At 35.6% G+C, this 12,758-nt stretch overlaps 1 protein-coding gene across 3 annotated transcripts in view; it reads right to left on the bottom strand.

Annotated features, from left to right (window-relative positions):
* Positions 1-12,758, bottom strand: part of MTMR9 (myotubularin related protein 9) — a 57,590-nt gene that overhangs the window by 17,932 nt on the left and 26,900 nt on the right. For all 3 annotated transcript variants that reach the window (XM_082726914.1, XM_082726915.1, XM_082726913.1), the window contains 5 exons: positions 11,251-11,424; positions 9,229-9,446; positions 8,218-8,379; positions 5,628-5,769; positions 3,667-3,887 (listed from right to left, as the gene is read on the bottom strand). In XM_082726914.1, the coding sequence (XP_082583040.1) occupies positions 3,667-3,887; positions 5,628-5,769; positions 8,218-8,379; positions 9,229-9,446; positions 11,251-11,424 (917 nt within the window). The remainder of the gene's footprint in view (positions 1-3,666; positions 3,888-5,627; positions 5,770-8,217; positions 8,380-9,228; positions 9,447-11,250; positions 11,425-12,758) is intronic.

Genomic DNA, 12,758 nt, shown 5'->3' with positions numbered 1-12,758 from the left:
ACGATGCAAACAACAACAACAACAATAAAAAAAAAAACCAAACCCTAAAAGTATGACCCATTCTAGAATAGAAATTGTCCCTAAGAAAGCACTGACTTTGCTTTTCCTAGAAGACCTTAGATCAACAGTTTTAAATATGCTCAAAGAGCTAAAAAACAAAACAAAACAAAACAAAACAAAACAAACCCCTAAAAATCTAAGGACAAAGAACTAAAGAAAACCATGAGAATAATGTCTCAAAACCTAGACTTGATCAATAAACAGACAAAATTATAAAATAGTACCAAATAGAAATCCTAGAATTGAAAAGTACAATATGTGAAATTTAAAAAAACAAAAAACAAAAAACAAACTCACTAGATGGTTTTAATAACAGATCTAAGCAGACACAAAAGTAAGCAAATTTGAAGAGAGCTCAACTTAATTTCCCCAATCCAAGGTGAACAAAAAAAGAATAAAAAAAATGAACCAACAGAGCATAATGGGAATCCCGGAAAGAGAAGAGAGAAAGAATATATAAAGAATTAATGGCCAATTGGTCAATCATACCTCAATACCAATAGAAAAAAATGAACACAAAAAGAACCATATACACAAAAATATTAAGGGCTGAAAACTCCCCAAACTTGATAAAAGATATGAATCTACACATTTAAAAGTTCAACAGGCTCCAGGAAGGATAAAGGCAAAGAGATCTATAAGGAGACACATTATAGTCAAATTGACAAAAGCCGGAGAGACTCTTCAAAGCAGCAAAAGAGAAGCAACTCCTCACGTAGAAAGATCCTATATCATCCCTCTACAAGAGATTTCTCATCAGAAACTATGGAGGCTATAGAAGGGACAGCAATGACATTTCTGAATTGTTAAAAGGAAAAAAAAAACAAAAACAAAAACAAAACTATCTACCAAGAACTTTACAACCAGGACCACTATTCTTTAAAAATGAAGGAGAAATTAGGACATTCCCAGATAAATAAAATCTGAGGGAGTTCATTGCTAGAAGACTTGCTTTACAGGAGAAATGCAAAACGGAATACTTCAAGCTAAAATGAAAGGACACTAGACAGGAATTCAAAGCCATATGAAGGAATAACTCAGAAAAGATAACTATATATGAAGGTATAAAAGTAAGTTATTATTGTATTTTTGACTTTTAAGTCCTCTTTTTATTTTCTACGTAATTTAAAAAAGACAGACAGATAAAAATAATAATAAACCCATGTCAATGCGCAAATAAGAATATAATTATATGTAAGAATGTAATCTGTGATAACAACATATTGGGGAGTGGAGCTATGGAAGAGTGAAGTTTTGCATGCCACTGAAGCTGAGTTTGTATTCAAAGTAGATAGTTACAAATTTGGGATATTAGTTGAAATCCACCTGGTAACTAGTAAAAAAAAATAATACACACAAAATAAGAAGGGAATCATGACAGTACACTATAAAATATCAAACATAAAAGAAGGCAGGTAATGGAGGAGATGAAGAACTAAAGAGGCATAAGACAAATAACATCTCAAACTGGCAGAAATAAGCCATTCCTTTTCAGTAATCACTTTAAATATATATGAAGTAAACTCTTCAATCGAAATGCAGAGGTTGGCAGAATGGACTAAAAAACATAATCCAACTATATACTGTCTACAAAAGATTTACTTTTGATTCAAAGATGCAAACAGATTGAAAATAGAAGGATGAAAAAAGATTTTCCATACATAGTAATCAAGAGAGAGCTGGAATGGATATATTACATCAGATGAAATAAACTTTAGGCCAAAAACTCTTACAAGAGACAAAGGAGATTTTAAACTGGAAAAAGAATTAATCGATCAAGAAGATATAATAATTATAAACATATATGTACTTTGCACGAGAGCCACAAAATACAGGAAGCAAAAACCCACATAATGAAGCAGAGAAACAGATAATTCTACAATATAGTTGAAGCCTGCAGTATCCCACTTCTGACAATGTACTGAACTAGACAAAAGACCAATAAAGATATACAGGACTTGAACAAAATGTAAGACAAATACAGAACACTCTGCTCAATGAGATCACAGTACACATTCTTCTCAGGTGTATATGAAACATTCTTCTGGATAGATCATAGGTTAGGCCACAAAACAAACCTCAGTAAGTTTCAGAAGACTGAAGTCATATAAGTACCTTCTCCAACTACTACAGCACGCAGTCAAAAATCAGTAACAGATGAAAAAACACAGATGAAAAATGAAAACACAATATCCTAATACAACATATGGTGATTCAGTGGAAACAGTGCTCAGATGAAAATCTATAGCAGTAAAAATCTACATTAAAAAAGAACAAAGGGGGCGCCTGGGTGGCTCAGTGGGTTAAGCCGCTGCCTTCGGCTCGGGTCATGATCTCAGGGTCCTGGGATCGAGTCCCACATCGGGCTCTCTGCTTGGCGGGGGGCCTGCTTCCCTTCCTCTCTCTCTGTGATCTCTTCCCTTCCTCTCTCCTACTGTGATCTCTCTCTGTCAAATAAATAAATAAAATCTTAAAAAAAAAAAAAAAAAAAGAACAAAGATGGGGCACCTGGATGGCTCAGTCAATTAAGCACGTTCCTTCGGATGAGGTCATGATCCCAGGGTCCCGGATCAAGCCCTGCAGAGGGCTCCCTCCTCAGCTGGATGTCTGCTTCTCCCTTTCCCACTGGCCCTCAACCCCCTCCCCACCCCAGCTCGTGCTCTCTCTCACCCACTGTCTCTCTCCCACTCAACTGTTTCTTTCTTTCAAATAATAAAAAAAAAAGGAACAACAAAAAAAGGAACAAAGATCTCACATTAACAACTTTTAAATCAGTAACTTTATACCTTAAGGAACTGGAAAAAGAAGGGCAAATTAAACCAGTGCTAGCTGAAAGAAGGAAAAAATAAGTGGAGAGAGTAGGTAGACGAAATAGAAAAGACAACAGGGAGCATCAGTGAAACCAAAGCTGGTTCCTTGAAAAGACCAACAAAACTGTCCTTTAGCTAGAATGAGAAAGGAAAAAAGAGAAGAGGAAACCTTTTGACTATACCCAATTGAGATGACCAGTTAAGTATCTTTAAAGATCATTCTAATAGGAATCTTCTAAATAAACCTATAAACTTGACCTGTCGGGACTGTGAATCCAGGAGAATGTCACTCTGGGCCTGAGGACAGTTTCCAGGGGTAACAGACAAAGTCTGGAGCAGGAGCAGGGAAACCTGTATTATAGCCCTACTACTGGTGACCAACTGGCTGTGTGTCCCTGGTCAAGTCAGTTAACTTTCTGGATATTCCCCTCCCAATCTATAAAACTGGATGGAAGGTGAAGTTCGATTATATGTTAAGGCTTCTTCCAGATGTAAAATTACTGTGATCTTATATGAGGAAATTAACATTTAAAATGGTTACCCAGTTTACTCAAAGCTTTTAAATCAGTGTATGGACTAATTTTAATCTAACAGAACAAGTCTAGGGCATGTTCTCACCTAGCACTGGACAGGCTCCTAGTAAGAACACATGTCATGTAATTTAATTTATACTAAATGTAACCTCTACCATCTTATAAATAATATCAATGTAGGACCAAATTCTGGTCTCTTTCAGGAAGTAACCAAAACAACCACAAGCAGAATGGTCCCCATCCCATGTAAGCAGTGTACCCACCTTTCACTTTCATTGTTGCCCAGAAATGTTCCAAACTGTGAGGCATATGCATGCTCAAAGAGCATGATGAGGAAATTCTCATTAAATTCAAAAGAGCAAGGAAACTGACGAAGTATCTGCCACACACAGTCCAAGAAGAGAAGAAATACAGGTGACTCCCACTTCTGTTTACTATTACAATAGGCTGACTGTGCACAGCGTTGCTGGAACGGGTGGCCAGCCTAAGACAGAGAAAATGGAAATGTGACAGTCATAGCCTAGTGAGAGCACATTATAGCACGCTCTATTAACATTATTTTAAACAACTGCAACAAAACTCTTACTAGATGGAATATCATATAATCTGGATGGTTGCTGTTTAATGATCTCTTGGTTTAAAACAATTTTCAGCAACTGGGGAAAACAGGACTTCCAAATATTTTACATAGCCATGCAGTTGAGGCATAACCATAAAATCTGCAATTATCCTTGGTGAACTCTATAAAATAAAATTGTCTAGGTCTCTAATTTGTAGCAAAGTCAAAGAATATAAGGTCTTTAGGTACCAAACAAAAGACAGCTACCACCTTTTATCTCTCCAAAGTGTTGCAGATTATTGTAAGCTACGTAAGTGTCACTACTGAACAGAAATAAATATGGGGCTCTTACACACCAAATTTATAAGGTCACTCTTGTTTTAATTATATATGGAATAAAGTTATTGTCATGAAAAGATCTTTATAAGTACTTTTATATGAGATAAAATTGTTCCTAGTTGCCCTCTTCTCTCCAAAGGAACTGGAAGAGTCTGCCCTCTACTGACTAAAGGAAATTTAAGATCATTTGGCTCTCTCCACCCAGAACCTTATTGACCTTACCTCAAATCACACCCTTCTAGGTATTTCACACACTTGCTTTCCTTTGAGTCCTTATGCTACCTTATCTGACAAAAATGTCATGAACATTTACCAGTGGCTAATGGTATTTTGATACCCATCAAATGGTAATGTAAATCACAATCATTTATTCGTTTGCTTTACATCATGAGGAATGTTGCTGAAGCTATAGATTTTTACCAAATATTTGGGATGGACTTGAATAGAGATATAGGTTAGTTGTCAAGCAGGGTAGACAGACATGGTATACATAATAGCATTAACATATAATAAATCTAAATTTTTACTAGAAGGGCCAGAGATGATTTTTCTCCAGAGATAATTCTACTTTAAAGATCTATCTAAACATTTGTTCTTAATCATAACCATTTACTAAGTTACACAGTGTATATACATTTTGTAAGTTGAACTCTGACTTACAGGATTTCAATCTATTTTACAAGGCCTTTTTTCAGTTGTCATTCAGCATTATGTAATGGCACTGCGTTATGTCCTAGGGGTAAAAGAGAAACCAATGGGCATGGTTCCCCGACCTCAAAGGAGTCACTTTATTTGGGTCTCATTTAGGGAACAAGGTATGAAGACAATGAATTTATCTTTAGCTGTGAAGAAGGTTAAGGTCCCAAAAAAGACTTCATAAGCGCAGCGACATTTAGCTCTATCTTAAATAAAGCAGGAGGATGTCACTTGGTAGGGCAAGAGGATAGGGTGGAGCCGGACGAGCAAAAGGCAGAAAGTTCTAGAGCATGTGCCTTATAATACAAATCCTCATGACCCCTTCCTGCTTTGTTCATGTTTTTTATCTCTACACTATTTTACACTCTTTGTTATTTCCCCTGTAGGTAACAAAGTACAATTAGTGAGAGTTTGTTAAAGGAATGAAATGCCAAATGAGCAAAATAAGCAAAGAGAGGCACAAAAGTTGAGAGGCAGTAAAGATTATAAATGTTTACTGTGAGAAAGACAGTTAAACATATCATTTAAGCATTTTAATCAATCAAAATTTCATATATTCTTTCCACTCCTGCAAACTGGGATCACATCAATTATTAGCAGTTCCTGTGCACATCAAGCAGCTTTTCTTACCTGCAGCCACTCTCTTTCTATCAGGGCCTCAAAACCACGGATGGTCCTGCTTCTGGGTTCTAAGATGATCTGGGCCAGGGAGGTAACCTGAAGTGTAGAATCAGTTCCTTCTGTTCCATGAATCAATATGGATGCCCCTTCCCTGATAGGAAAATCCAGAGTACAAATGGGATACTCCCAACATGGTCAATCAACTCCATTAATAACAAACATTTACTGAGTACAGTATTTCAAACTCATGCATTCTGCTCTGTCCAGTAGGATTTAGAGTTGAAATAAGGCACATGAAGAGAGCTTCTCTTAGGAAAGAAATACTATGGGTTTCAAATATCACACGGCAAGATCCTTTTTAAGCTGTAACAACCTTCACAAAACAATTTAGTTGAATTTTTTCTCCTTTAACAAAATCCAAAAGCAGTCTTTTATCACACATAATAGGTGCTTATTTCTTCTGCCTTTAATAGATGATTAAAGCGCTTCTCATCAAACATAGAAACATACACTTAAAAGTTATTTTTCTGTATCTCTCTGACCTTGATTCTACCTTTTCACCATTAGCTGACTATTAAGGATGCATTCATAAACTGTAATGTAACAGAGCTAGGAAAGAAGACCTGAACCATACTTTCAGAAACAGGAAAACAAGAAGAACCATTAAAAAAAAAAATGGCATAAAACTGTCAATCTAGAAAGTCAGTGGCAATGATATTACTATACCATGATACTTAGGAGGAGTCTGGGACCCCATTATTCTAAAGACTATGAAAGAAATACCAAAAACTAAATTAAGTACATCTCCCCTCCTCTTCTTCCAACTCTCATATCGAAATGACAGTGAAGGATATTTCAAGAAAAAGGAGAATAACTCAACCACTTTCTCCTAAGAATTTCAAGTTTGGGAACTACTATTAATTCTCTTCCCATGTACTAATATCCTTTATGTAGCTATAACAAAAAGTAATTTTTTATGATTTCCTCTTTTATTATAAACATTTTCCCATGTTTCCACATCACCTTTAGAAGTATTGTCTTAATGGTTATATAATATTTTATTAGGTGATCAACTAAAATTTGCCTAAATGTTTTAAGAGTTATTTAGGTCATTGCTAATTTCTGTTATACCATACTTAGCTTTTTGTCTTCTGTGAAATTATCTGAGAGTTAATTTGAAAATAAGACTCCCTGCCATTCTCCTACAGTTAGGTTAACAACCTCATTCTTAGGATGAAATCTCATGACTAGGTAGAAGGATAGCAGCAAATATTTAAGACTTCTGATACATACATTCAGTCAATACATCCTAGTTATCTGTGGCACATTTCACATTTAATTCAATTAATTTTTAATGTCTATTTTTACATTTTGAGTGATTGATTACAAAGGCAGATTTTTATGAAGATACAAATAATAAACCAGTATATATCAGAAAAGGGAACCCAACCCATGGCAAAATAAACCAAAACCTTCAAGTCGTACAAGAATGTGGAAGTCCCTATTTGTTTCTGGTGGCCAGCTGAATCTAAACAAAGGTGGAGCTAAATCCTGTTCTTCACTTTGCCTGGACCTGCAGTGTCCCATTAGTATGGCTGCAAATTCAGACAACATAATGACAAGTGTTCATTATCATTTACAGTTCATAAGAAAACAGAAGCCTCCACATTCACCATGCAAGGGGAAATCTTTTTAACTTAGGTTATAAAGAAACAAAACCCTTTAATACTAACATCTCATCATTCTCATCCCGACACCAAGAATCTCTACCCATTACTGGTTTTGTCACTAACTTATCACATAATCTTAAGCAACCTGTTCTATGATCAATTTCTCACTAACCATAAAAACATTACATACATACTTCCGTAATTTGGAAACATCAATAAAACAAATTATAGTCTCAAGGAAAAGTGCCACCCAACTATGCGTTAGTGATACTTATACATACATATTGTGTCAGAGGAATCTCCTTCTTAAAAAGGGCATTCTAAGCTTCTGCAACAACTTACACCAATCCTTTTGCCTCTATCTTCAAGTCTTCTGCCTCAAGTCTCAAGGATTAGCAACCTTCAACTGAGTGAATGAACTAAAATCACTTCACATACTTCACATCACTGCCCTCAGGTATGCTCAACTTGAGATCCTGATGTAACTACACATATCAAGTTGTTTGTTAATAAGATACCTGAGAAATCAGAAAGAATCATTTTACTGTGTAACAGAATTACATGTTTCTTTTCACTGACATTTCCAAAGTAAGACGACCGGTTTTGCCCTCTGAGCACGGTTTAAGAAAAGGAAAATTGGTAGATCCACAATTCAAGGATTTTATAGAAAAAAATAGTTCCTTTAGTACTTTAAAAAAATCTGTATTATTGAAGATGTGTGATGTATGTGGTCAATTAAATACCAGACTCTATGTACATATTTCATCAATAACTGAATGGCAATGACTATCACATGTAGTAATTTATAAAATGATCTGAACATACAGACTAGGTGCAAACTTTAACACAATATATAAACATAGTCTGGATAAAAGCAAAGTCTAGTTAGTAGTACGTGTCCCATTCCAGAACACTGAAATACACTTTACCTGTCAATACACTGAGCTGCTAGACAAGCAGTTGTAAGAATCTCTTTGATGTGAGTCAGCCAGTTCGAAGCCTCCAATCTACCGAGCCATCGGTCCATGTTATGTGTTTGGTCATTACAAGCTTCTACAAGTTTAATTAAGCTCTCCTGAAGAATGTGATACCTTTAAAAAACAAGAAAAAGTAAAAAAGAAAATAGAAAATACAATGACGAAGGAGAAACCAAACTCAAACCCCAACCTCCAATATATCCAAGAGGCAAAGTAGCTCAAAACAGTACAAAAATATTTACCTAGTTATACAGTAATTTGATAACTAAACACTGAAAAACTAGTATTTAAAATGGTTGCAAAGAAGCTTAACATGCCTGTCATGGTAAATCATTCCTCAGATGAACAGATTAAACCAGTTCATACAGCTGAATTATCTGACTAGGGAGCGGGCCAGAACACTGCATTTTGTGACAAGTCATGAGGCCACACAACTGACATCCACAATCCTGTTCCCACAGGTCCAACACTAGATACCGGTACCTTCGGCAGGGATGGCCAAGGCTAGCTCAGATCCCTTGTTTATTAGCTCCAACCCCACCCGCCCATCCAGAAGCCCTTATAAACCTCTAGCTGTAAGCATAAACAAGAGATACAGGTAGAGGAAATAGGATGTGGGGGAGAGAAGTCTCTAGTCTTCTGACTTAGAAAACTATACTTATCTGTAGCATATCTGATCACTAAGTGTGGTGACCAGTGATCTACAAGTAGAGGAACAGACCTTGCAGTGATGAAATTGCAGAGTTTCACTTAGAGAGGACATGCTATTTGACTAAAAGTCACTTTTGGGCACCCAAGATTAAGTTTCCTGCTTATCTCACAAAACATGACAGGATATCCCGCCAATTTCTAACTTTAGGTAAATGGGTAGGTTCCTTTGAGAACCTGTGATCTTTTAACAGCTAATGGTTCACTCTAATGCACTTCAAAAAAGAGTCCATTACTGTCTTTAGAGTCTTTTACCTCTCAATAGACTTATGAATCCGCCTCCACTGGGGATAATGAGCTTCTTGTTCAAAGCCGCCACCTTTGGCTCTAGCTTGCTGAGCGACATTTAAAGAGCGGGTGTCAATGATGTAGCCTCGTTTTCCTGCCCTGAGGGTAGCATTTATCAGCTTTTCATCTTCTTTGCACCTTCTCCCATTTGTGCCAGTGAGTGGCTGACCACTTCGCATGATTACCTAGAAGCACAATGCAGTTTAAAATTGAAGAGTAGCCGCTTTGAAAGTTTCTGAAAACAGAAATGAATTAGCTAGAGGAAGAGTTATCTAAAAAACAACTGTGTGACTCTTTGGAGATGAATTTGATCCTGAAACAAAGAAATATTTCTATATATTTGCAATAGTTAAAAACTATAAAACAAAAATAAGCCCTGCACTTTAACAGTTTTTCTTATTATCTCAAAAATAATTCCACATAATACAGTATAATTACTAAAGAGATCAAATATTACAATTCATTTAGTCAGTAAATTGTTTACTGGACAAGGCCTTGTAATAGAAGAATAATAGCCTATGTGCTGACAAACTTTTGTTTCAACTACATAAACAGGGTGGCAGGTTTTATCAAGAATTACAGGGACGCCTGGGCTCAGTTGGTTAAGCGTCTGTCTTCTTTTAAAAGAAGAATTATAAAGAGAAAAGGCACCCATGGTAAGATAAAAAAGTTTATGCACTATTCTTCTTGTGGGAATCATTTTCATATCTTAAAAACTGTTTGTCTATTATTCTCCTTTGGTCCTCTTTCATCCTTTTCAGTATTTAAAGACTTAGATGTTTCCAAAGACCATTAACTATATATTATAAAAGGTCTGATTTTGAAACTTTTCTCAAGAAATCAGTATTATACTGGTCTCTTCCCTGGTGAATGGTTTAGTTATTTCCACTTAACCCCATAATACATGCTGTTATCTTTACTACCTTGAAATTTAACATGATGAAGAAAGATCATCCAGAAGATAACAACAGCTAACTCCCAGATGTCCACAGCTAACTCCCAGGTAACCATGTAAATAGACACATAGTATATTTAATATCAGTTTTCAAAATGCTTTGTAATGAACCCTGATTAACAGAAATACTACTGAGCAAACAGGATAGATGATCTGATGTCAATGCAGGAAATTTTTAGCAATCTTTTTATCCTAAATATCCATACTTGATTTATTATCCACAGAAAAAAGGGAAATGGAATATGAATATAACTTATCAACTAATTTACTATTGGCTTCAAGATGAGAGAAAAGAAGAGAACAGAAACAGATTTAGAAAATATTTAGGGGGCGGCTGCATGGCTCAGTCGGTTAGGCATACAGCTCTTGATTTCAGCTCAGGTCATGATCTTAGGATTGTGGGCCCCATATTGGGCTCCATGCTCTCGCTTAGGATTCTCTCTCCATCTGCGCTACTCTAGCCCCACCCTTGTGCATTCTCTCTCTCTCAAAAAAAAAAAGAAAAGAAAATATTTCGGAAACATACACATACATAGAGCAAGTGCTTGCCTATTCAATTACTGACTCCTGTATTTACTAAAGTTGTAACAATAACATGTGTCACTCTTCTCCCTTTTGGGAAAATAAAAATGTCCACTCAATTTACCTCTTATAGGGAAATTTAGCACAGATAATTAAATAAAGATAATTAATTAAAATAAAGTAGCCTACCACTGTTCTAGTTGGAGAAATTTATTTTTCTATCTAACAGCATTATTTTAAGTGTCAAATGAACATTAGTTCTCTTTGTACTGAGTCCTGAAGATAAACCTATCTGGCCTTTCTAATTTTGAGCAGCATCATGAACAAAATTCAAAATCATATCCTAATCACAAAACATACTACTCCTGATTCCCTCAAGTTTAAATGAAGAAAGTCCTAACAGGAGAGACTAATCACATCAATGAACATGTACATAGAAAAGGGAGTATTTCTAAGAAAAGATCTGCAAACTAAGGCTTTCAGTGGATCAAGGAGCAGTACCATACACTTACCATTCCATTTTTTTTATGGTAATAGCTGAGTACTGGGAAGCGTCCTCCATGTCGAAATGCAGCTACCTTTCGAAGAGCTTCATCATCAATGGATTTGGGAACTATGACAATTGGCGGGTAAGAAGGGCAGACAGCAAATTCCTTATTGACATAGCTTAACCTCCATTCACTGGTCTGAAAAACACAAAATACTTCAAAGCTAAGCAAGTATCTCAATGTCACAAAATAATCTGAAAATTTTAAAGGACCTTAGAGATCAACTTCCACACAACGAAGAAGCCATCTCTCAGGAATTTAATGTAAGGATACCTAACTGATACTTGAAGGAGTTCTATTCTTCAAAATCAGCTTCCTGCTATGCTAGGGATCCTCTGTTCCTAGAAAGTGCTTCCTTTTATTGAGCAAAATGAGGCTTCTGTCACTTCCTCTACTGTTTTTACTATGATTTCAGCGCATGTTCCTATTTCACATGGCATCCTATTAGCCGACATCATCCCATTCATCCTTTTTGGGTACCATTTATTTTATTTTATTTTTGGTACTCTTCAGTATAGCAACAGGAAGACTGTAATACTCTAGATAATGCTTAACCAGAACAGATGAGAACAGAGCTACTATGTACATCAAATCTCCTGTTCTTTTCTATTATTTAAAAAAAGGAGGGGCGCCTGGGTGGCTCTGGTCATGATCCCAGGGTCCTGGAATGTAGCCCCACATCAGGCTCTCTGCTCGGCAGGGAGCTTGCTTCCCTTCCTCTCTCTCTGCCTACTTGTGATCTCTGTCAAATAAATAAATAAAATCTTTTTAAAAAATAAATAAATAAAATTAAAAAAGGAAAATGTAGAAAGATCGGTAATATCTTTCTTAAGACAATAATGACTTAATACTTAAAAAAAAAGTTATACATAGGAATCGATGAACTCATTTCTAACTCACTACACTAAGTACTAAAAGTATACCATATAAAGTTATCCAATGACAACTTATTTCAAATATTAAAAATAAAAAACACTTGAAGACTGTAAAAAGTTGTTTACGTAAATTTTGATATATTCCGATAAATCAGAGGTGGCCTAACATACTGGCCATGGGTTGCAGTACCAAGAAGATAAAATAGAAGGATGTTCAACATACTGTAGAGAAAGAGATTAAAAAAACAACAACAACAACTTTTTACATGATACATTATATTTTTAAATTAAACCATTTTCACTTTTAAGTTATTCTCTTAACCAATTTTAAAGACAGTTTCTAAAAGATTTATTATTTAACAAAAGGAATTTACCTGTTTTCCTGCACCTCCATCTCATAATTCCCTCTTTCCCCAGAGGCAATCATTTTCAACTCTTTTAGCTTTAATTCTGGAGTTTACCTCCAAATTTCTAAATAATATGATTACATTGTTACTTCTTGATTTTCAAGATTAGGCATTACTTATTGATTTCCTACTCTGGAAAACAGTATGATCATCCACTGACCCGCAACACCACTTTCTGGCATATATTAAG

This window comes from Mustela nivalis (genome assembly GCF_964662115.1).
Source record: "Mustela nivalis genome assembly, chromosome: 4".
NCBI lineage: Eukaryota > Metazoa > Chordata > Mammalia > Carnivora > Mustelidae > Mustela > Mustela nivalis.
This window is presented reverse-complemented; position numbering and strand designations above follow the sequence as displayed.